Below are 23,212 nucleotides of genomic sequence, written 5' to 3' on the forward strand. Positions count from 1 at the left end.
TAAAAATACAAAATCTATAGTTATACCCTTTTCGCACCTACAAAATAAAACAAATTGTAACAGGTTTGCAACGTGTGAATACAATTTTGTGGAAAATCTCCCAAGATTTCACAGGTTTTCGGGAGAAAAACACACCGATGAGAGGCCTGTTCTTTTCTTACGAGATGTCCCGAGTTTGTACTGCGCATGTGTGTTGCCCTGGAATTTAACTGACCAATCACAATACAGATACACTAATAGCCCCTACCAATTAATGACAATACTTTCTCCTTAGATTTCTCAGGGTTCATGTATGCGTGTAATAGTCCGAGAGATCAAACATGGTTACAACTTGTAACAATTTACGCAGATGTGAAAAAGCCATTAGATAACATGTAATGCATGAATGTGTTGTTTGGAAAATAATGTGCAGTACAGAACATGCTGGTTTGTAATTTTGGTATTGTGCTGCTCTGTACATTACATTGATTACGTTCTGTTATCTAAAACTTGGTCGCAATTTCCACACAGCTTGCCCGTCAGTTTTTACCAAGTCGCATATTTCACGCAATAAAGAGCGGAATACTGCTGAATCCTTTGATGGGATTCTAGTTTGGAACTTTTCTAGGATCTCGCTTGTAGTTGCTTGACCATTACAATTTGCTTGGAATGAGATAAATGTCTGAAGATCTGCTAAGAGGTCAGATTTTTCATTTGATTGTCCATCGTCTGTAATATTATTACGAGCTTTAATTGTGGATAGTAGTTCTGAAGATGACGGTAATGCATCGTTAACGCTGGACTTCTTTGTGAAAGTGTGACCAGACATAGCACCATTGAAGAGCTTCTTGGAACCAAATTTAGGTTTAGCTGCCTGTAAAACCAACATTTCATATATTACTTCAACAACTAAAACAACTGAAGCAACCAACCTTTCTGCTCGGCTAATAGTATTAGTACTGTACACATCTAGCTCATGTGCACTTAAAAGAACCTAGTACATACATTTTTTAGACGAGTAGGGGTTACCCCAGTGTACTAGTCCACACACCGGTGTACCGTATCACAATGAGTACTACTACTGTATCTTCTCTGCCATGCCCCTACAATCATGTGGCAACTAGAACTAAAATAGTACTAATAGCACTGTATTTAGTCTTAGTTACAAGTTTATTAGTATAATGTATAAATAATGAATTGATCTTACCTGTTTGTTAGCAGTTGATGCTGTACCATTTACTTCAGCAACTTTACTATTTTTCTTCAAACCAAATCGTGGTCTGAAATAAAAAATGAAATGTGTGTAAACACAAGCAGAAGTATCTGTGTAAATACTTTATATACACCCTCTCATAACATAATAGGAAGACTTCACTAACAAATATGACAAAAAAGACCAATATAGATCAAGATTTTGCCCTTTAACGTAAAATGCGTGTTAAATAACAGATTCAAATTGTACTAACTTGTCAATCCTGCCAGATAAACCCAGGGTTCCAGTCCAAGTTGGAATGCCAGAGGCTGCTGGCATGCAGCGGCGTCGAGACTTCTTCAACGCATTGGCAGCCTCTTTGGCTACACGCTCAGCTTCCTGCTCAACTAGTACATAATCTGGGTTTGAAGACTCCATGATTATGTCATGCTTCATTGCACTCTGTACACCTGTGTATGTAAATACAAACAAGTTTAACAAGGCATTATTAAGTAAGGAGAAATGAATACATTATTATTATTATTTATTCAGGCAAAGATACATTTTTTACAAAGTATAAAAAAAATCAACAAATTAAACAACGCAAGGAGAAATATAAAATCATAGTTACTAGCTGCCAGGAAAGCAGCCTAAGCCACTGTCACCAATTAGGTGTGTACCACTCTGAACAATCATTTTATAGTAACAGCATATAAAAATGTGTTCCTTACCATTTTTCTTAAATAACTTCTGCAGTACATAATCATCTTGTTTTGCCGAGTTCATTTGGTCCTCTTGGGGTTTAAATATACTATGACGGGACAAGTGAGCAATCTCTTTTCCTTCCAAACCTACAAATAATTTATTATTGATTTAATCAATGTTATTATGGTTTTAGATGATTAGATAAAATGTTGTGTAGTTATTGAAATACTTAAGGTATTTTGAAATAAAATTGTATTCAATTTTTAGAAAATGACTTCAAAAGTCCTACATGCGTTTTTAACTTTCTTCTTTTTATTCTTCTTCTTTAACACCTTTTCTTTTTTCGATTCATTTTGTAGCTTAAGAAGTTTCTTCTTTAGTTTCTCGATCTTTTTCTTTTCTCTAGCTTTCCACTCTTTCATTTCATCTGTTGTACTAGCGGATGCTTTAGAACTGCTCTCCTTATCGCTACACACGTTTGTATTGTCTTGGTCTGCAAGTACTTTTTCCGTTTCGAAAGTAGAAACGGTTGTATTACTTTTAGAATCGTCTTTGATTTCATAAGGTCTGTCTTTGTTAGTCTGGCTTGGTTCCAATGTGCTATTGATAATTGAGGTATTATTTGTTGGCAGTGCTGAAGATGTATGACTATCTAATTGTGTCATAGATAAATTCACTTGTTTGTTCTCTTCTTCTTTTTCTTTCGATGGTTCGCTTTTTTTGGTTGGAATGTTCACATTACCTGAGTTTGTAGTAGTACTACGCTTTGAGGTAGTTGCTGTAGTTTGTAACTTTTCAAACGTTCTATTTAGTACAGATTCACGTTTTACTGGGCTGGATTCTGTAGCAGATTTCTTAGCAGGAGATCTAGATTTAATGTTAGCTCCAGTTCCAGCAAACAACGCATTAGTTTCATTACCATGAATATTATCTTCCGATCCCAGTGAGAAAAGTTCAAACAGGTCATTCGACTTGAAGAATCTACGTTGCTTTGGATCTTTCAAGACACGATTTGTCAAAAACTGCTTGAAAATTTGCCTGATGGAAATAAACAAAGATAAATAGTGGTTTCTGGTACATTTATTTGCATTGTTACTAAATTCAGAGCTTTAACGATAACTACTGTAACAACATTTTAATTTCTTTACCTGTGGTATATTTTTTCTTCAATCGTTCCAGTCGTAAGCAATCGATAAACAGTTACTTGTCTGTTCTGACCAATTCTCCATGCTCTTTCTCTGGCTTGAGAATCTGTGCTTGGATTCCAATCAGGATCAAAGATGATGATGCGATTGGCCCCAGTCAGATTTACACCAATTCCTCCAACTCTTGTTGTTAATAGGAACAAGAATATGGATGGATCCTATATAGAAACATGAAGAGGAGAAGCAATGATATAAAGGCAAATTTAATGATCAGCTTCGGCTGGATGGACCACCTTCAAAAAATATTGTTGAAATGCTACTGGATCTTTTTCCCTACCTGATTTAACCTAATCAATTATGTTTCTTCATTTGTTGTTCAACATCAGAGGAAATCAGTAAAACGATTCTAATTATTTTTTTACCTCATTAAACTTGTTAATAGCAGGTTGCCTTGACGATATTCCTGTGGTACCATCCATCCTCATGTATTTGTACTTATCTCTCACAAAATACTCTAGAATATCCAACATCTAAAACAGAAAATGACCTAATCAACTGACTTAATTAAATAATTAATTAACAAAGTTTACATAATTGTTAAAGAGAGAAGAATTTTGGCTTTCTGACTCCTTTTAGGAGTATGCATAAACAACTTATCCAGGGCAGTCCAGGGTTGTTTTCAATAACATGCCACTGTCTGGCTTTCTGTCTCCTTTTTAGGAAGGAGTATGTGGGTAAACAACTTATTCAGGGTGGTGTGGTTCCTAGGAATATAATTATTACCTGTTTGCTTTGTGAGAAGAGCAACACTTTATGGTTCTGTTCCTTCCAAATCTTGAGTAGTGACTCAATGACAATCATCTTGCCTGATCTCTTCCAGTAACCATACTGATATGATTCGTCACATGATTTATCTTCAACATTTGGATCTCTGGGACCACCGGTTGACAAGTCTGGATGGTTACTTATTTTTCGGAGAGTAATTAAGCCAGGAAATACCTTTTTAAAATAATCATTTGTAAAAGAATACAATATTGATTTCTTCAGATTTCCAGTACCAGTAATTGCCTTACAATCTATAGTCTTACCTGATAGTCTCTGTTCAGAATCATCTGGCATTCCTTTGATTTGAGATATTCTTCATAGGTAGCTCTTTGCTCCTGTGTCAGACGGCAGAATAGAACCTGCTCATTTTTCGGAGGAAGCTGCATGCTTTTCTTGACGTCATTTTTCATTCTGCGCAGAAGATAAGGATTTATGGTGTCTCGAAGAACACAGGCACATTTATAAGCCGTTTGAACCTACAAAGAAAAAGTATTCTTGTCATTTCAGATTGTAGTGTTTATTTTTTTATTTATTCAATATTTCCATAGCCTCCTTACAAAGCCACAGGAAACATATAACAAATATGATTGTACTGTTTAAAATGTTTATTTATCTATATATACCAGTATCGTATTATAGCAGGGTTTAATTATGGTCAGCAAACTGTTCTATAAGTTACCTGGACAGCCGTGGCATTGGCGTAGCCTCCCATTGTTATGGGGATTGAAAACTGCTGCATGAAATCTGGTAACGTTCCAAGTTTACCCGGAAATACAAAATCTATTAGAGACCAGAGTTCCTTGAGGTTGTTTTGTACTGGGGAACCAGAGAGAATCAAACGGTGGCATGTTCGGAACTTTTAAAAGAGAGACAGAATTATTAGTTAAATAATGTAAGCATTCCATAACTGAAAAACTTCAGAACTGTAAGATCAATTGGCATAAAATTGTGTGTTATCAGTTTTCATACTACATTTATGAATTTATGAACATATAAAATATTAGAAACTGTTTAAAAATTATAAAATTATTATTAAAATCGTACTTGTGACACTGACCTGTTTACAGACAACTGTGACCTCAGCGTTAGGGTTGCGTATCATGTGACCCTCATCAAGAATAACATAATGCCATTGATACTTTAGTAAATAATCTTGATTAAGTCTAGCACCAGAATATGATGTTATTAGAACTCCATGAGATTGGAATATATCTTGCACTAAAGTAGCCTACACAACAAAAATAGACAAGAACTATGATTTATATAAGTCAAAGATGCTCTCCAGCCACCCTGAGATGAGTAGTAGTAATCAGTACAGTAATGTTTATTTTAATTCATTTATGTAATTTTTAATTTCTATGGACCAGAGATTCCGAAATAAAAGATTGAGTGAATGAATGGATTCTTTATATTGGACTCAAAACGATAATTACAGTACAGTCAACTCTCCCAATACCGGACACATTTAACTTGGCCAAATATGTCTGGTTTTCCAGGAAAATCTGGTATTCAGAATATGTTTTTAATGTTAAAAAGGAATTGGGACCTTTTGGACCTCACCAACAATTATTGGGAGATTTTCCGGTTTTCAGAGTGTCTGGTATTGGGAGAATTGACTGTATTGGTTAAACTCCAAATATGTCACAGGAATAGAATTCCTAAACATATTTGTATGACAAAAAGTCTGGTTGGTTACCTTAGATCCATGGTATGATCCAGAATCATGTAGAATGGCAACTCTGAACTGAGGCCACCAAATGTGAAATTCTTTCAACCACTGATGCATGACGGTTGCAGGGCTGATTATCAGAACAGGCCCTAGTCCTTTATAGCTGCAAAGAAATATCCCGTAAAAAATAAATTTAAAAAATTCATGCGATGTTGTCATTTGTATTAAACTCTACACCAGAAATGTTATTAACAGGATGATGAATTTATTTACCTGGAAGACTTATTGAAAAGTTTACTGTACTTAAGTCCAGATAAGAAAGCGATAATCTGGATTGTTTTTCCTAAGCCCATTTCATCACCAACAATTCCACCACATTCCTGTTGATGTAACTCCCAAAGCCACTTCACTCCTGTCTGTTGATATCTAAACAAAATCAATATTTGCAACATTTGTTTAAAGATGTATTGTCCCACTGAAAAAATAATTGTTTTGTGGAATATGACATTTTAATGTCATATGATAGTTATCCACTTTGTAATTTAAAGAAAAAATAGTAAACTTGGCTGCCAGCCAATGGATTTTTGTTTGAATTTAACAATTTATTATGTCATTAAAAGTGAAAACATTATTTTTACCATTTTTTTTCTACGAAAGTGAATAACTTTTCTTTATTAAAGCTGCAAAATGGCCTATTAAAAGTCTGATTTATTAATTTTTATTTTTCATGTTTTTGGGGGTTTTATAGTCAGTTGATCAATTGTGTAATTGCAAAAGTTTTGTACAAACAAATTAATGGTAACGTTATGCTATTTAATACCTGTACAGTTTCTTCCAAACTCTCTGTGGTAATTGCCATCCTCCATCAAACTCAACATCCTCCTCATCTGGATCACTATCCGACTCTCCATTTTCAATTCTTGCCTGCTTTTCTTTAAGTCTTGCCATTTTGTTTTCTCTGGACAAATTATGTATATTTTGAATTAGAGATTAAATATTAGGAGAACTGTATAAATGTTACATGCAATTGTACATTGTTTTATGCTTTATCAGCAATATATTATTTTTCTTTTTTTGTATGTTATTTTTTTTAAAACTCTGCAGACTTAGCTTTAGATCATTTTCACATACCTCAGCCGTTTATAAAAGGATTCCTTGTTTCCGTCGTCGACAGTTTTCTGATTGATCTTTGACCTTTTTTCTTGTTTTTTTCTAGATCCATGTTTTTTGTTTTTATTATATTTCATCCATAATGTAGGTTTCTTTAACTTTTGTTTTGCAACAGATGTTTCACTTAAATAATACATTTCTGAAAGGAATTTAAGAATTGAACAAATTATAGTTTCATAGTGTTCATTTTTCTAAAGATATGTCTACACTATCAAACTTTATGTGATAAAAAATTTGACATCACACTTTTTTTATCAAACTAGATTGATAGTGTAGACAGAGCTTTACTTTTCTTCTATTTGTGATTAAACATTGTATCTTTTGATATACCTTATGTACTAAGTATAGTATTTATTAACATGTTGATAACAAATGTATAAATCTACAGAATGTGGTGTGTTCCAGTTTTTGATGCGCCTTTTTTCATAAGCTTATATCATAAAATAACATGAAGAAAAAATGCTAACCATTATCAGAAGACTTCCAATCATCTGGTTCAGGATTGTAATCGTCATCGCTAAATTCAACTCCGCTAATTTCCGAGTCACTTTGATAAGTAGGTCGCATGTCTTTTGATTGTTTTCTCTCCATTGTTAAACTACTGTTTGATTCCATCACAACTATTTCATCTTCAGAGCTGACAGGATAAATGTTATTATCACCTTCTTCTGTCTTGTTTTTCTCTTTTTCTATATTACATTCATCCAAAGCATCTTTTAATCTCTTTTTGAGAACTTTCTGATCTTTATTTCCTTTTCTCTTGACTCCCTTTTTTCTTCCATGTAGATGTTTCCGCTTAGATGCTAATTCAGCTTGTTCAAGCATGTACTTTTCAAAGTCTGTCATAGGGGCAGTTTGTTCTGGTGGTTTTAACGTAGTACCAAATGGAGTCATCTCTCCAAGACGAATTAATCTCTCTTCTTCTGTCTCTTTATCACAAGTACTTGATTTTGGATCCGTTAATAAGCTTTTTAAGATATTAAAACTTTCATCTGAAGGAGAAAATCTAATATAATTTAGCTACAGGGTTCAATCCTGACCTAGTGCCATGGAATCTTTCTACTCCATTACCTAAGCCTCACACGAGACTTGTTTATAAGCTTAGCAACATAACTATTAAGGTTACGAACTCCCTACAAATTTCATTGAAAGTTGTTTATTGAGGTTACGAAGCCAAACAATGTAAGCTACAAAGCCAACAACGTAGCCTACATTCTATCTACGAAGCTACTTTGTAGGAAAAATTGCAGTATTTTCTTTCTGTACTGTAGTTTATAATCTGTAATTGGTGAGTGTCCTGTAATATTGCAGTCACGAGATTCACAATAAACCTAACTTAAGACATCATGACAATTTTGAACAAGTTTTGAAGCATACTGTACCATTGTCAGTATCAGCATCTTGTATCGAGTCATCTTGAAATCCATCTGGTGAGCCACTTAATGTTGACAAAAGAAACCGATGTTTTGATCGTAACTTTTTCAGCTGTTTGTTCTGAAATCAAACCCACATTCAACATTAATAAAACTTGCATAATACTTCGTAACATAATTTTTTTCAGACTTGAATAGATACTATAGTTTGTCATACCTTTAACTCTTTCTGACTTTTAATAGACATACGTTTTCTGTGTGCATCTTTATTCCCAATGTTATTTCCACTTGGAAGAACAATTGTTCGAATAACCTTATCCATGTGATTTATTTCTGCTTTTGTTGACCTGAAAAATATATGTTTATAAGTTATTTTTTACCAGGAAATAGCGAGTTAAAAATAAAATATTTTAATGCATCTAATAAATTGAATAAAGTTTGTTTAAAAATGCACCTGATTTCATTTAGTACAGAATTCAGCTCCTTTTCAGCTTGTTTCTTTGCTTGTTTTTCTTGTTCAGCATTGATAGCACTGTCAACTTGTTGTATAATACCTTGTTCAAGCTCTTGCTGGTCGTATACACTAAATAAGCCAAGTTCTTTAAGTTCAGCAGCTTGTTCTGATTTGGGAACTGATTTGATTTGGCTGCTGTCAACATGAAACAAATTGACCTTTCCTTTACTTGGACCTGCTTCATTGTCATCTATGAATGAAAAAAAATAAAGTACTGTATTAACTATTATTACTTAATTAATATTTTAAAATAACTGAAAAATATAAAGATAAGATAAAGATCTGTTAAGTTACTGTAAGCTGAAGAGTTATATTTAAGTTATATATTGTGTGAAATTTTTCTCTTCTTTTATCTTATTAGAATAGAATAGAAATATTGATAATTATAATAGGCCTACACTACACAACTTTTTGTTTTATATTGATAATTTGATTTACTTATTTAATAATAATAATATTAAATTCTACCTTTCCCTTTTTCTTCATCGACCACATCTCCGGTTGTAGTAAAGCTGGGCTCCATAAAGCTGGTAGTAGGCCTAGCTGATGAATTATTTTCAGTAGACATCTTAGTAGTATATCAAAACTGTAGAAGCAGGCAATTACGACTCGTTGTAGATGGGCCTAGGCCTAGCACATCACCCTCCGGCCGGTCAGCCGCAAATCGTTCTTACTCGAGGTTACGTAACATCACGGACATACCTGTTTGGCAATAATGTCTAGCTTAATAATACAACATCTCAAAATCCAGGCTGATTTAAGCTTTTTTGTCAACCAATCATTTAAAATAGCCCACTTTTCTGTAAAGTAGGATTTTCCTTTCGATATTTACCTACACACTTACTCAAAATATATAAATATTTTCATTTGTTTCAGACAAACAAAATAGCAAGCATCATCTTTTTTAATAACAAAAAGCCACACTTCGACCAAGTGAGGTCAAAGGGTACCTAGTGAAGCAAAACGTATGAGTGACGTTGCACATGATGTGGTGATGTTCCCCCTCGGCGTGGTAGAAACAAAACAAAATAGTACTAAACTTATACAAATTGCATAGGCCTAGATAAATATAAAAATGAAAAATTAACATTTTTTACATTTAATAGGGAATACTGTAAAAATTATTCCTAATTTGTCAACAAATCAAAGAGAAATTTGATTTTAAAATTGGATATATGAGTATTGATATTTGTATTACAATATGTGTAAAATGGCTTCAAAAAGATCGCCATCACCCTTCTTCACACCATCGGGCTCGCTCTTCCTTTCTCTGCTTGGCCTGCTTACCACGTGGTAGGTTAATGAAGGGTTAAGAATGAATTTGATTAGTTTTTGACTTTTGAATGTTATTTATGTACATTATAATAATAAATAATTTGTATATAATATATATTTTATGTTGTGTTGGGTTTCATTTTTTCTTATTAAGAATAAAGTCCTAAAAATACAGTACACATTTACCGTCATATAGGCCTAGCCTAGGCCTGCCCTTAGAAATATGATTAGGCCTAGGGTAGGCTAATAGCTAAGCAAACTCAATTAAAGGCTTAGCGTGTGGGCTGCGAACGCGATATGTAATTTTAGTTCGCAACTCTTAACTTTTTATACCAGTCACATTAGATTCGACTTAATTAAGCCGAGTAATCTCACACAGACTGGAAGGAAGGAAGGAAGGAAGGAATCGATAAATAGACGATTTTCATGCTTCGGAAGCCATCTGATCTATCTTGCAGATATGAAAAACAGTCATCCTCATAACCAAACAAAAAATAACATTTTCAGAGTATTTCAGGACACCATGTCACACCAATTTAAAAAAGCATACATGAACGGAAAGGTTGTATGAGAAAAAAAAATTCTGTTTTCACCGCTTAAAATCCACCAAAAAAACATATACCCGGTATGTGTAAGCATGGACTACACTGCGGAAAAACGGTGGTGACAAATGCCTATGCTTAGATAAAAATTAAAATTATTTTATGGGCAATTCCATGGTCACTCACATTACACATTACAGTCATTTTTGTTAGTCTAAGCTTTGTACTTTCTATACTAATTGAATTTTTAAGTCAATGTTTTATATGAACATACTTTAGGTGCAAGTCTTTAATAAAATACTATAAAAAAAATTGTATGTCTTTTACTTCGACAATGACGGCATTGCGAAATTCTGTCACACGCATTACACAAAAAGGACACAACAAAAATATGATTAGATTTGATAAGAACGTGTCCTTAAATTAAAAATATATGGATCAAAAGATCTTATATTTTTAATTGCTGTACTTTTAAAGTATAAAATAGGATAATAAAAAAATTCAACATTACATAGATTTTAAAAATATTTTACATTTTAACAAAAAAGTCCCGTCACTCGCATTACTGTCACTCGCATTACCGTAAGAAATGAACTTAGTATTTACTAAGCAAAGCAGAAAGAAAAGTAGACAATAATTGAATAATGCAACATTAAACCGCTCAAAGAATGTTATCAATTTTCAAGTAAAAACTTTTATTTCAACTCATTTGGATGAAGTTCTAAAGGACATCATCTATTTTTAACACTAACAGAACATCTTGTTTTTTTATAAACACAGTAACACTTATACGGTCACTAAAAATGAAAATAGAAAATTCAAACAGCCATTTTACAAATTATGGAACTCAAAGTTCCTCGCAAACCAGCATCGAGCATTCTTTTTGCCCTGGTAGTGGCTTTAGCAAAAGCCATAGCACTTCTAAAAGGTGATGGCCCGTCTGATGCCAAAGCAGCCTTCTTTGCTCTGAACTTAGCCACACGTTTTCTATTAGCAACTTTAAGAGCATCAATCTTCTGCTTCTTCAAAGCTGGTGGCAGAGCTAGAATTTTCTCTTTTCTTTTACTTTTTTACTTCTTTTCGAAATTTCATTTTCTTTGTTTCTGTATGAGGTGTATTTTCCCTCGGCTTTCAGTTTTTCTAGGTACTTTCTCTGTCGTTCGGCCATTTCTAAAGGCAGGATGCAAATGTGAATGATATTTTAAAATTATTTTTAAATAATAAGCAATTATATATTTTGTTTTTAAAACTACAATGCTTTAGACCTGGTGGTGTAAAATATGCCTAGTAAATAATAATATATAAATAATAATATATAAATAAATTATTATAGCCTAGGCCTATATGCGGTGTTTTCAAATTATAGAATTTGAAATAATTAACACTAACAAATATAAGAAAAAAAAATTAAAAATTGTGATTAAATATAAATGTATACTTATTCTTACCTTCTTATCTTCACCAAAGATTGTACCAAATTTGTTAAATCTCACCAGATTTAGTGTTTTTTATTTAATGAGCTCTTATAATGATTGATTTTTCAAATGATTTAACTGCAAAAAAGGTCGTTGCTAGGGATTGTGCCCTCAACAAACCTAATGCTATAATTATTATACTGTAGTGCCTCCAAATAAGGGCCAAATCACACATTGTATTATGAAATTAATGTATATACTAATTCTGGGACTAATTCATAACTAATGATAGATTAATTACTATTTTTAGTTTTAGTAATGTCACTCGCATTACATTGTCCATTTTTTAACGTCACTCGCATTACATGTCACTCGCATTTCACTTTTCAATGTCTCAACAATTTTGTATTTACGGGGATTTTTTATTTTTCAAATTTTAATTGTTCAAAGTAGTATAGCTAAATTATAAAATTTCATTTAAAAAAATTATCATGATGGTATAAAAAAAAAAATCATTTTTTTTTGTCACTCGCATTACATACCCTAATATATAACAGAATATACACAGCACTCCTATATGGGATATTCAACATTTGTAGTTATATCATATTTTCCATACATCTTAAGTGTACTATTACTTAGACATGTTACTTTATAAATATTGCTTTGTTGGGAAAATAATAATCAGTTAACGTAATTACCTGTTTTTCACACCTAAAAAATATATATTCAACATTGAATAAACGTAATTTTTTGGCTGCAAAAAGTCATAAATGAATTGAAAAAGTTAAAAACCTAGTTCCCACATATTCAAAGAGTAACATAAACACAAATTTTGAGCTGACTAATTAATTTGAATTTTTTTGGTCATGTCCATGTTTGCATGGAATTGCCCTTATAAAAAGGACAAATTATACCGTTTTCTCTTAATCAGAAATTTTTCTGCAATCCAATTTTAGGGTCAAAGTGAGAAACTATTCTGTGACACAAATATTACAGAGCCGGAGTATAATCTTAAACAATTATTTTATTGTATTTTATAGAGTAACGGTTCAAGATGCCGAAGCTTGTATGCAGTAAAACATTTGTGACTCCTCGACGTCCTTTTGAAAAGGAACGTTTAGACCAAGAGTTAAAACTTATTGGAGAGTTTGGTCTTCGTAACAAGCGTGAAGTTTGGCGTGTCAAGTATACTTTGGCAAAGATCAGAAAATCTGCACGTCATCTGTTGACACTTGAAGAAAAGGATTCACGCCGTTTGTTTGAAGGTTTGTTTCAATTCTGATTTTTAGTGGCAGGTAAATCTTTTTCTGTCGCATTATAGAATTAACTTTTCCTCTAACTGCATTATTAGTAATTGATTGTTAATATGTTTTTAGGTAATGCACTTTTACGTCGTTTGGTTCGTATTGGAGTGTTGGACGAGTCCAAAATGAAGCTTGATTATGTTTTGGGTCTACGTGTTGAGGACTTTATGGAACGTCGTCTTCAAACCCAAGTGTTCAAGCTTGGATTGGCAAAGAGCATTCACCATGCCAGAATCTTGATAAGACAAAGACATATAAGGTAAGCTTGCTGTCAATGTCAAATTACATTCAATCATTTTGATTAATTCCCATGTAAAGCCATACTATTACTACATACTGTATTAATGATTTAGTTTGATTTATTCGTTCATATAGCTGAATGTCAAACAGATTAGTAGTTTAAAATCTGGGAGGTCAATGTAACCTGTTTTACACACCTTACTGGAATTTGACAGAGATGTCTGTAAGGTCAATGTAACAGTGTACACACCTCAGAAGGTCATACTCCTGCAATGTGCAAAAAGTTTCTTTGAGGTCAATGTAACAGTGTACACACCTCAGAAGGTCATACTCCTGCAATGTGCAAAAAGTTTCTTTGAGGTCAATGTAACAGTGTACACACCTCAGAAGGTCATACTCCTGCAATGTGCAAAAAGTTTCTTTGAGGTCAATGTAACAGTGTACACACCTCAGAAGGTCATACTCCTGCAATGTGCAAAAAGTTTCTTTGAGGTCAATGTAACAGTTTTACACACCTCAGGAGGTCATATCCTGTGATGTGCAAAACATTTCTTTGAGGTCAATGTAACAGTTATACACACCTTGGAGGTCATACTCCTGTGATGTGCAAAAAGTTTCTTTGAGGTCAATGTAACTGTTTTACACACCTCAGGTCATATTTTGTGATGTGCAAAAAAGTTTCTTTGAGGTCAATGTACCAGTTTTACACACCTCAGAAGGTCATACGCTTGTGATGTGCAAAAAGTTTCTTTGAGGTCAATGTAACAGTTTTACACACCTCAGAAGGTCATACGCTTGTGATGTTCCAAGATTTTGAACAAACATAATAGGTAGTTAAAACATTACTATATAATGAAGGTGAAGAACACCTGTCTCATTCTGAAAATCAACAGATTTAATTTCTAATTATTTCTAAAACTTTGGTTTTGTGAAAACAGTTCATAATTTTATATTTTGATATTGTTTATACAGAGTGCGTAAGCAAGTTGTCAATATTCCGTCGTACATCGTACGGTTAGACTCGCAGAAGCACATAGATTTCTCGTTGAGATCACCATATGGAGGAGGGCGTGCTGGCCGTGTCAAGCGAAAGAACGCCAAGAAAGGAAAGGGTGGCGACGATGAAGAAGAGGAGGATGAAGATTAAGAAGGAATGTTTGTTTTGCAACTTAAATCTTGTAAAGCTTCACATGATATTCTACTTTTGTATACAAAAGTCAACTGTAATGCTGTGCAGCACTGTTTAGTACAGTAACAGAAATAAAGTATAAGAACAATACACAATAAATACAATATTTGTAAAGCTTTTTTTTTTGTTCTAGTTTGAAAATTGTTCTTTAAAAACTTTATTTGAAAAATAACTGAAACAAACCTTGATGCACTTGTGGGGCGGGGCAATGAGAAAATAGTAAATGCAAAACTACCAACAATATTTTAAAAATAAACTATGGTCAGGGGTTGATCCAGCATTATAGAGGTGGGCTAAATATTTTATAAATAATCCTGTCTGGTTGTAGGAAAATAAAAATAGCTATTATTTTAAAAAGACATGGCTGTTAAATTTTAGCCTAAATCCGCACCTGATGGCCGTATGAAAATTCATTTTCCGTGGTCCGATTTTTAATGAAATTTAAGACAATTTAAAATTCAATCAAACCCTTGCATACATCATGTCAATAGCGTAATCGGACACCATTGGTTAAGAGTTATTCATGGATAGGTTTAGTAGTTGATAAACAGTTTTTCGAAACTTCTGTTTTAAGGTTTAATGTCGGTGCTTTACAAAGGCTAGTGGATTTTGATTGTTCGTTGATGTTGCCGCCAGTAGAAGTAGTTTTTATTCGTCCATGTAAATATACATGAAAATAAACTGCATGCATATGTTTACGAACTGTACGGTGGTATGTATAGTATGATTTTTTTTTGCAAGTTGCATTTTAAAATTACTATACATTTTACATAATACAGTAATAATAATAATGCCTTTCTCCATAAATTTATTTATCCTTTTTGTAACAATAATTTTTAATGTTGGCCTGTTGAGCCGTAAAATGTGTAAAAAGACATTTTTGCAAAATGTGGTTGTTTGCACATTTCACGGCTCGGCTTACCACCTCGTCTTAGTAATGAAAGTAATGTAAACGTAACCGTAAAAAGGACCCCATTGGATAAAAAAAATACTACTACTGTACCAGGGAGTGACTCAAATTACAATTTCATCATCTCTGATCAAACAAATCGCATAAAATAGAAGTATAACGTTTTTCACTCGTCTTGTCGGGTGGCGGAGCGTCGGCGTAAGTAGGCCTACATCGGCTGATCAACAATATCAGAAATAAATTAAACAATGCATTATTGAAGTTCATTTTAATATTTCAACAAGTTTACATGCGCATTACGTGCAAAAGTTCAATTGGTCGATTTTCGATTAATTTCTAAACAAAAACTACTAGGCCTATAGATAGAATTTAAAATTAATCAAATAAATTCATCAACAAAAACTGGAATTCTTATGTCGTTCAAAAACTGTATTCATCATTTTCGAGTGTTTTTTCTACAACTTTAACTCTGTCTTTCTTTATGAGTTGCTTACTAAGCTGTGAATACAAAAATATTGTGTAGGCCTATTAGCTTTTGAATAACTTCTTAGTCTTATTAGGCCTACGTCTTTGGGAGTGGAGTTTTAATTTTGTCCTTAGAATAAATCCTGACACGTGACGGGACTTGAACCCAGGACCCTTGGAGTGGTAGCCAAGCAACAACCACAACTCCACTCCACAACGTATAGATTCGATATTTAACAACTTCATTGTCTGTCGAGACGCATGTGTATATCTAAATGTTACCAAACCATTTTACCTTCATACACCTTTACTTCACAAAGACTAAGAACTCTATCTCCAGGAATATATACACTGACGTATCACCCGTTGATTGGTCCATTTGGCAGGATTCGAATGAGGTGGCCGGGTTGTTCCACCAATACGGACTTGAGCATCAACTAGCCTATCGGCTAGAATAGAAGAAGTAAACAGACGTACTTAATATTCTTTAAATAAGTAAATTTTAAAACGAAAAAAATTGAATTAGTACTTAAGTTATTAGCAAGACCTTTTTATGGTGTGGCCGCATATTTATATTATAATATTAAATTAATTAAAAAGGTGAAACTGACAATGGGTTGATTTTAAAATCTCAATTTTACTTCGGTTTTGTTTACTTAGATGAAATGCATTTGCTAACTCAAACACTTAAAATATATGTTTAGGCCTATACCGTATTAAAACTTCAGAACTGTCATTGAAAGGCTATCAGCATTTTTACAGAATTTCATAGTATTAGCATTCAATAAGTTTTACCTTTGATAATCTTTGTTATTTGTTCTCGTTTTATGCCAAATAAAAGAATAAATGAGTTCAGTTCATTAGAATAACAACAAATGTATATATATATATATATATACAACATAAGCCAACATTAAGCTCTGTCTACATTATCAAACTAATTATTATATGGGAACATCACATTTGTCACATAAAGTTGGATAGTGTAGACAGACCTTTAGAATGTGTTTTTTTACCACAGCAATCTGCTCTGTTATCTGCTCTGTTATCTGCTCTGTTATCTGCTCTGTTATCTGCTCTGTTATCTGCTCTGTTACCTGCTCTGTTATCTGCTCTGTTATCTGCTCTGTTATCTGCTCTGTTACCTGCTCTGTTACCTGCTCTGTTATCTGCTCTGTTACCTGCTCTGTTACCTGCTCTGTTACCTGCTCTGTTATCTGCTCTGTTATCTGCTCTGTTATCTGCTCTGTTATCTGCTCTGTTACCTGCTCTGTTACCTGCTCTGTTATCTGCTCTGTTATCTGCTCTGTTACCTGCTCTGTTATCTGCTCTGTTATCTGCTCTGTTATCTGCTCTGTTATCTGCTCTGTTACCTGCTCTGTTATCTGCTCTGTTATCTGCTCTGTTATCTGCTCTGTTATCTGCTCTGTTACCTGCTCTGTTATCTGCTCTGTTACCTGCTCTGTTATCTGCTCTGTTATCTGCTCTGTTATCTGCTCTGTTACCTGCTCTGTTATCTGCTCTGTTATCTGCTCTGTTACCTGCTCTGTTACCTGCTCTGTTACCTGCTCTGTTATCTGCTCTGTTATCTGCTCTGTTACCTGCTCTGTTACCTGCTCTGTTATCTGCTCTGTTACCTGCTCTGTTATCTGCTCTGTTACCTGCTCTGTTATCTGCTCTGTTATCTGCTCTGTTATCTGCTCTGTTATCTGCTCTGTTACCTGCTCTGTTACCTGCTCTGTTATCTGCTCTGTTATCTGCTCTGTTATCTGCTCTGTTATCTGCTCTGTTACCTGCTCTGTTACCTGCTCTGTTACCTGCTCTGTTATCTGCTCTGTTATCTGCTCTGTTATCTGCTCTGTTACCTGCTCTGTTATCTGCTCTGTTATCTGCTCTGTTATCTGCTCTGTTACCTGCTCTGTTATCTGCTCTGTTATCTGCTCTGTTATCTGCTCTGTTATCTGCTCTGTTATCTGCTCTGTTATCTGCTCTGTTACCTGCTCTGTTATCTGCTCTGTTACCTGCTCTGTTACCTGCTCTGTTATCTGCTCTGTTATCTGCTCTGTTATCTGCTCTGTTACCTGCTCTGTTATCTGCTCTGTTATCTGCTCTGTTACCTGCTCTGTTACCTGCTCTGTTACCTGCTCTGTTATCTGCTCTGTTACCTGCTCTGTTACCTGCTCTGTTACCTGCTCTGTTATCTGCTCTGTTATCTGCTCTGTTATCTGCTCTGTTACCTGCTCTGTTACCTGCTCTGTTATCTGCTCTGTTATCTGCTCTGTTATCTGCTCTGTTACCTGCTCTGTTATCTGCTCCGTTATCTGCTCCGTTATCTGCTCTGTTATCTGCTCTGTTACCTGCTCTGTTATCTGCTCTGTTATCTGCTCTGTTATCTGCTCTGTTATCTGCTCTGTTATCTGCTCTGTTATCTGCTCTGTTATCTGCTCTGTTACCTGCTCTGTTACCTGCTCTGTTACCTGCTCTGTTACCTGCTCTGTTACCTGCTCTGTTATCTGCTCTGTTATCTGCTCTGTTACCTGCTCTGTTACCTGCTCTGTTACCTGCTCTGTTATCTGCTCTGTTATCTGCTCTGTTATCTGCTCTGTTATCTGCTCTGTTACCTGCTCTGTTACAGTAACCTGCTCTGTTATCTGCTCTGTTATCTGCTCTGTTATCTGCTCTGTTACCTGCTCTGTTACCTGCTCTGTTACCTGCTCTGTCATCTGCTCTGTTATCTGCTCTGTTATCTGCTCTGTTATCTGCTCTGTTATCTGCTCTGTTATCTGCTCTGTTACCTGCTCTGTTACCTGCTCTGTTACCTGCTCTGTTATCTGCTCTGTTATCTGCTCTGTTATCTGCTCTGTTATCTGCTCTGTTATCTGCTCTCTTATCTGCTCTGTTATCTGCTCTGTTACCTGCTCTGTTATCTGCTCTGTTATCTGCTCTGTTATCTGCTCTGTTATCTGCTCTGTTATCTGCTCTGTTATCTGCTCTGTTACCTGCTCTGTTATCTGCTCTGTTATCTGCTCTGTTATCTGCTCTGTTATCTGCTCTGTTATCTGCTCTGTTATCTGCTCTGTTATCTGCTCTGTTTCCTGCTCTGTTACCTGCTCTGTTATCTGCTCTGTTATCTGCTCTGTTATCTGCTCTGTTATATATCACAACCTTCAAGACGGTTTTGGGGGAACCGAAATCAGAATACCACCAAGGGTGTTTTATTTATTTACCAGATTTCTATAGCGCCCTTTTCATGAAAACTCATGCTCAAAGGCGCTTCACATCATAAAGACAAACATCATAAGCAATAATTACAAAAGTAACCTCAAATTATACGAAATAAGATTTCTTAAACTAAGTTATAAATATTCTTACTGTACATTAATTAAAATCGCATAAAATAGAAAAATAAAATGAACCTCTTAAAAAAAAATACCGAAATTTATTAATGCACGCAAATTAAATGATAATATTGATATGGTAATGATAAAGATGATATGAATGATGATATGGTAATAACGATGATAATGATAATCATAAGTATGGCGATGATGATCATAATATGATATGGTATTGAATATGATGATGATATGATGATATTATGTTACTAATGAAGAAGACGATGATGATGATGATGATAATAAAGATGATGATGATGACAATGATTATGATAAGGAGGACGATGATGACAATATGATGATGACAAAGACTCATGCATGATCCCTTTCCCGACAGAAAACGTGTATCTATGTTTCCATCAATGGCTCTTATAGCAGGACCACCTTCGTAATATGTTGAACTTTGTCTTGCGGCTATAAAAGGAGTTACTGGTACGTTCTCTAAAAGAAACGTTTTATTTTATATTAAAATTATTTTCTTTAAAAAAACCCACTAAAATACTCATATAAATAATATTAATTAAAGAGTACCCATAATTAATAATTAATAATAAATAATTCTTACCATAAATCTGAACTTCACAAAGAGTAAGACAGTTTGATCCAGGTAACCTAATACTGACGAACTTTCCATTGATTGGCTGGTGACATATAATTTCAATAGGGTTTACTTTATCGGAAGAAATAATTCCACATCGTCGATTTCCATCAAAAGGTGGGACCTTGCTGTATCCAATACGAATGTCAACATTGGCTAAACTGTCCTGTGATTGGTTTGTTACATACAATTATTTCGATGGGATTTCAACCAATCATAGCATTTACCGCATTGTACATTGTCAGTAAAACGAGACATGCTTTTTCCAACACGAGTGTGAGCATCAATGAATCTATCAGTTTGTTAAAAAAATATTATGTAATTACTAGGATTTTGCCTATTTTTAAATGAATGAAGCAATTAATATTATTTTTTTCAGGGGACAATACATCTTTAAATAAATAAAACATTTACTACTGTGCTTGCTAACCACACAATACTCGTTAAAACTATATTATATCATAACTTATAAAGAAATTCAAATGTAAAAATCCAATACAATGCCACTTCTTTTGCATTATTTGTTTTTCCAACGTGTAAGGCAGTAACCATAGTAACCATAGAGTGCGATATTGAATCAAATGAATATGCAGGAAGCGATGACGTAAGCTTAGAAAAGTTCCCTCTATAAGTTATATATGATTGGATTTCTAATTAGTTTTTGTTTTAAACTGAGTTGTCTTTTAGCGATAACATCTCTTTGATAAACACTGTACTGTCGCGCGGATCGAAAGTTTTGTCCGTTTTGGCGCTATTTTACCGAATCGGTTGGTGGCGCGCGTTGGAATGTAATCTAATTTGCATACCACGAGTCTCTTCCAAATGGTTGTAGTATGGGCGCGCCAGGAAACGACATTTTATTTTCACGAAAGAAAGATGTACGTTTTTACCTTATCTTGAATTTACCTTGAAGATGTAGGATTTGATCAGAACTAAGCTTTGTCCCTTCGACGTCATAGCGGACAACTCTTCAGTCATTTACACATGATGTGATGTGGTTGCTAACGTTGTAAATGTAAGTAGACATTAAAACTATTCTAACTTGATCTCGTTGCATGTATATATATTTCCGATAATCAAAGTATTGTTACTTTGTTGATGTTTTTGTTGTTAGAAGGTGACGCTACACCAATTAAATGTATTCTAAGACAGGCTCTCTGAAACAAGATGTGTTACTGCATTAGGTATCTGAAAAATGGCCCCATAAATTTACTTGCTATGTTACGTAACAAATAAGGGAAAGTTAGGTAAAGGAATCATCTCAAAAGAGTATATTAATAGTTATATTGACATAGGCCTACTACCTGCATGTTAATAACTTTACCATTTCCACGTTGATGTTAAACTATTGGGCTGATTTCAATCAAACTTGGTCAATACAATTCAAGAAGTGGTTGAATTTTAGGGTCGAAAGTCACAAAATTCTCTGACTGGGTTCAAGTTCTATAGAACATATTATCTTTAGTTATTCTTTCATTCTTTTTAAGCAACCCACTCCCTCGCGCATGATATCTTCAAAAGGGTGAACCACCATAAAGACTATACTATACTTCCTATATTACATTATTTTAAAACATTGCACTGTGAAGCTTGTACATTTATTTTACAATAAAAGAATGTTGTGTATCTCCGGCAATTCTACGACACATTTGAAGATTGAAGTCAACATCATCGGCAGGCGGCGGTACCTGAAAGAATTGAATGATACAACATTAAATGTACCATGATACTCCAGTATGCGATGTGCCCATATATGGATATCATTGCCATATTTGGGAACATCACACTTTTTCTTAAAATTAGTTGGATAGTGTAGACAGAGCATTAGACGTCTAATTTTAATTTCAGTTAATTCTGTACTGTTTGCCTACCATTTGAGTTTCATCAGAAATCCGCTCAGTGTCCATTTCAAGATACTCTTCGTCAGTATTACCGTTTCTTTCACTTTCATTCTACAGTACACTGAATCGTGACTGTTTAAATGAGTATTTTTCAAACGAAATCTGCAACCTGCAGGAAGATCAGAACCGTCGCCACTCGTTTCGTACCATAGTTTTTCGTGTTTCAGTGTCTATTGATGAAACAGTATACAATGTATTACAATAACTAATAACAAAGCAATTGTTTTCGTAATGATATATCGTGGTGATTTGGACATAAGAAACATTTCTAATGGCCAGTTTATTACGAAACTTGCCAAAATGCATGCGCAGAATTTTACAAGGCTTTATCCCAACATATCTTTTTGTTGTCAGTTTGTTTAGTATTTAGCTATTGTGCATGCACAGATTAAACCCCTTTCTTACCATTTCAAGTTTGTACGCCATCCATCCTTTATCTATTTCAAATTTACTTTGACATATTCTCCAGTGTTTTATAGTCGAATTATTTGCACATCATCACGTGGAGTTTCTTTATTTCTGCTCTGATATTTTATAACCGCCTAAAATAATGATGTGGTAACAATTCTGTTATTGGCAATTAGCTCACATTTCATTATCTACAACAGTTTTATGTTTATTGTCGCCTGAAATCTACTCGCCGTGCTGTCGATGCTGAATTTGGAAACTTACGTACCTCCTTATCGTATAGATTAAATGCTCGAACTTTAAATATGTATGTGTTGCCTCCATTGTAATCTTTGCCAAATGAACAAATATTCATTCGTTTTATCCCTTCCTTCTCGGCAACACCGGCCATTGTGATACCAGTGAAATGTTTGACCATAACTATGCAATGATCTTCGTAAACAAAGCTTATTCCTTCAGAGTGTCATCAATTGGTTCCCAATCAGAATCTGCATTGCTTGAATCCTTTATTTTTCCTGAAAATGTCCAGTGGTCTTTGTTTTCAGCGCAATGTGGAAACGTCAGAACGAACGGCACTTCAAATGTAGTCCCTGGTGGTCCGCAGTTTATGATAGGAGCAACTCGTGTTTCATTTGGCTGTTCATCTGGATCTACTGTAAGTAAATATAGACTTCTTTTCTATTGTTCCTCGAGAAATTGCACCTTCTGGGATGAATAGATTGACATCGGCATCTTTAATAGCTAGGTTACCGTCTTTATGGTCAAATATTCCGGCAGCAAATATGAAAAAAAAAAAAAAAAAAAAAAAAAAAAAATTGAATTCAGATACATCTTTCAATTTCAGCATTGAAACCTTCACACGGAAAATGCGAAGCATCTTTTCCAAGACAGTGCCTTGTTCGTCTTTGATAGGCTTTGCTGGTCCAAGATCTAAATTATAAATGATTAAATAATTCTTCCATGATTTTACTGGTAGGAGTTCATACGGAGATAGT

The 23,212-nt window shown here is 34.2% G+C and overlaps 2 protein-coding genes across 2 annotated transcripts; one reads left to right on the forward strand and one right to left on the reverse strand.

The window, feature by feature from the left end:
* Nucleotides 1–13: 13 nt before the first annotated feature.
* Nucleotides 14–9,460, reverse strand: LOC140039728 (DNA excision repair protein ERCC-6-like). The gene is made up of 20 exons (XM_072085344.1): nucleotides 9,041–9,460; nucleotides 8,513–8,762; nucleotides 8,276–8,405; nucleotides 8,068–8,179; nucleotides 7,153–7,677; nucleotides 6,647–6,824; nucleotides 6,336–6,473; nucleotides 5,789–5,941; nucleotides 5,543–5,678; nucleotides 4,904–5,074; nucleotides 4,526–4,702; nucleotides 4,110–4,322; nucleotides 3,805–4,020; nucleotides 3,444–3,551; nucleotides 3,025–3,239; nucleotides 2,166–2,914; nucleotides 1,903–2,022; nucleotides 1,446–1,641; nucleotides 1,187–1,259; nucleotides 14–853 (listed from the first exon to the last, which is right to left on the reverse strand). Exons 1-20 carry the CDS (start codon nucleotides 9,138–9,140, stop codon nucleotides 479–481), a joined length of 4,335 nt encoding a protein of 1,444 aa, XP_071941445.1. The 5' UTR covers nucleotides 9,141–9,460; the 3' UTR covers nucleotides 14–478.
* Nucleotides 9,461–9,800: 340 nt separating this feature from the next.
* Nucleotides 9,801–14,636, forward strand: LOC140039781 (small ribosomal subunit protein uS4-like). The gene is made up of 4 exons (XM_072085386.1): nucleotides 9,801–9,865; nucleotides 12,848–13,072; nucleotides 13,184–13,370; nucleotides 14,324–14,636. Exons 2-4 carry the CDS (start codon nucleotides 12,862–12,864, stop codon nucleotides 14,496–14,498), a joined length of 573 nt encoding a protein of 190 aa, XP_071941487.1. The 5' UTR covers nucleotides 9,801–9,865; nucleotides 12,848–12,861; the 3' UTR covers nucleotides 14,499–14,636.
* The last annotated feature ends 8,576 nt before the right edge of the window (nucleotides 14,637–23,212 follow it).

The sequence above is a fragment of the Antedon mediterranea genome, chromosome 1 (genome assembly GCF_964355755.1).
Source record: "Antedon mediterranea chromosome 1, ecAntMedi1.1, whole genome shotgun sequence".
Taxonomy (NCBI): domain Eukaryota; kingdom Metazoa; phylum Echinodermata; class Crinoidea; order Comatulida; family Antedonidae; genus Antedon; species Antedon mediterranea.

Bases quoted from the DNA above. Each gene is read 5' to 3' on its own strand.
- LOC140039728 (XM_072085344.1), bottom strand. From the start codon at position 9,140: ATGTCTACTGAAAATAATTCATCAGCTAGGCCTACTACCAGCTTTATG. The intron at 8,180-8,275 runs GTATGACAAACT...GTTTGATTTCAG, and splicing joins AAAGTCAGAAAGAGTTAAAG to AACAAACAGCTGAAAAAGTT. The intron at 3,240-3,443 runs GTAAAAAAATAA...GTTTCTATATAG, and splicing joins CTATTAACAAGTTTAATGAG to GATCCATCCATATTCTTGTT.
- LOC140039781 (XM_072085386.1), top strand. From the start codon at position 12,862: ATGCCGAAGCTTGTATGCAGTAAAACATTTGTGACTCCTCGACGTCCT. The intron at 13,073-13,183 runs GTTTGTTTCAAT...ATATGTTTTTAG, and splicing joins TTCACGCCGTTTGTTTGAAG to GTAATGCACTTTTACGTCGT. The intron at 13,371-14,323 runs GTAAGCTTGCTG...TTGTTTATACAG, and splicing joins ATAAGACAAAGACATATAAG to AGTGCGTAAGCAAGTTGTCA.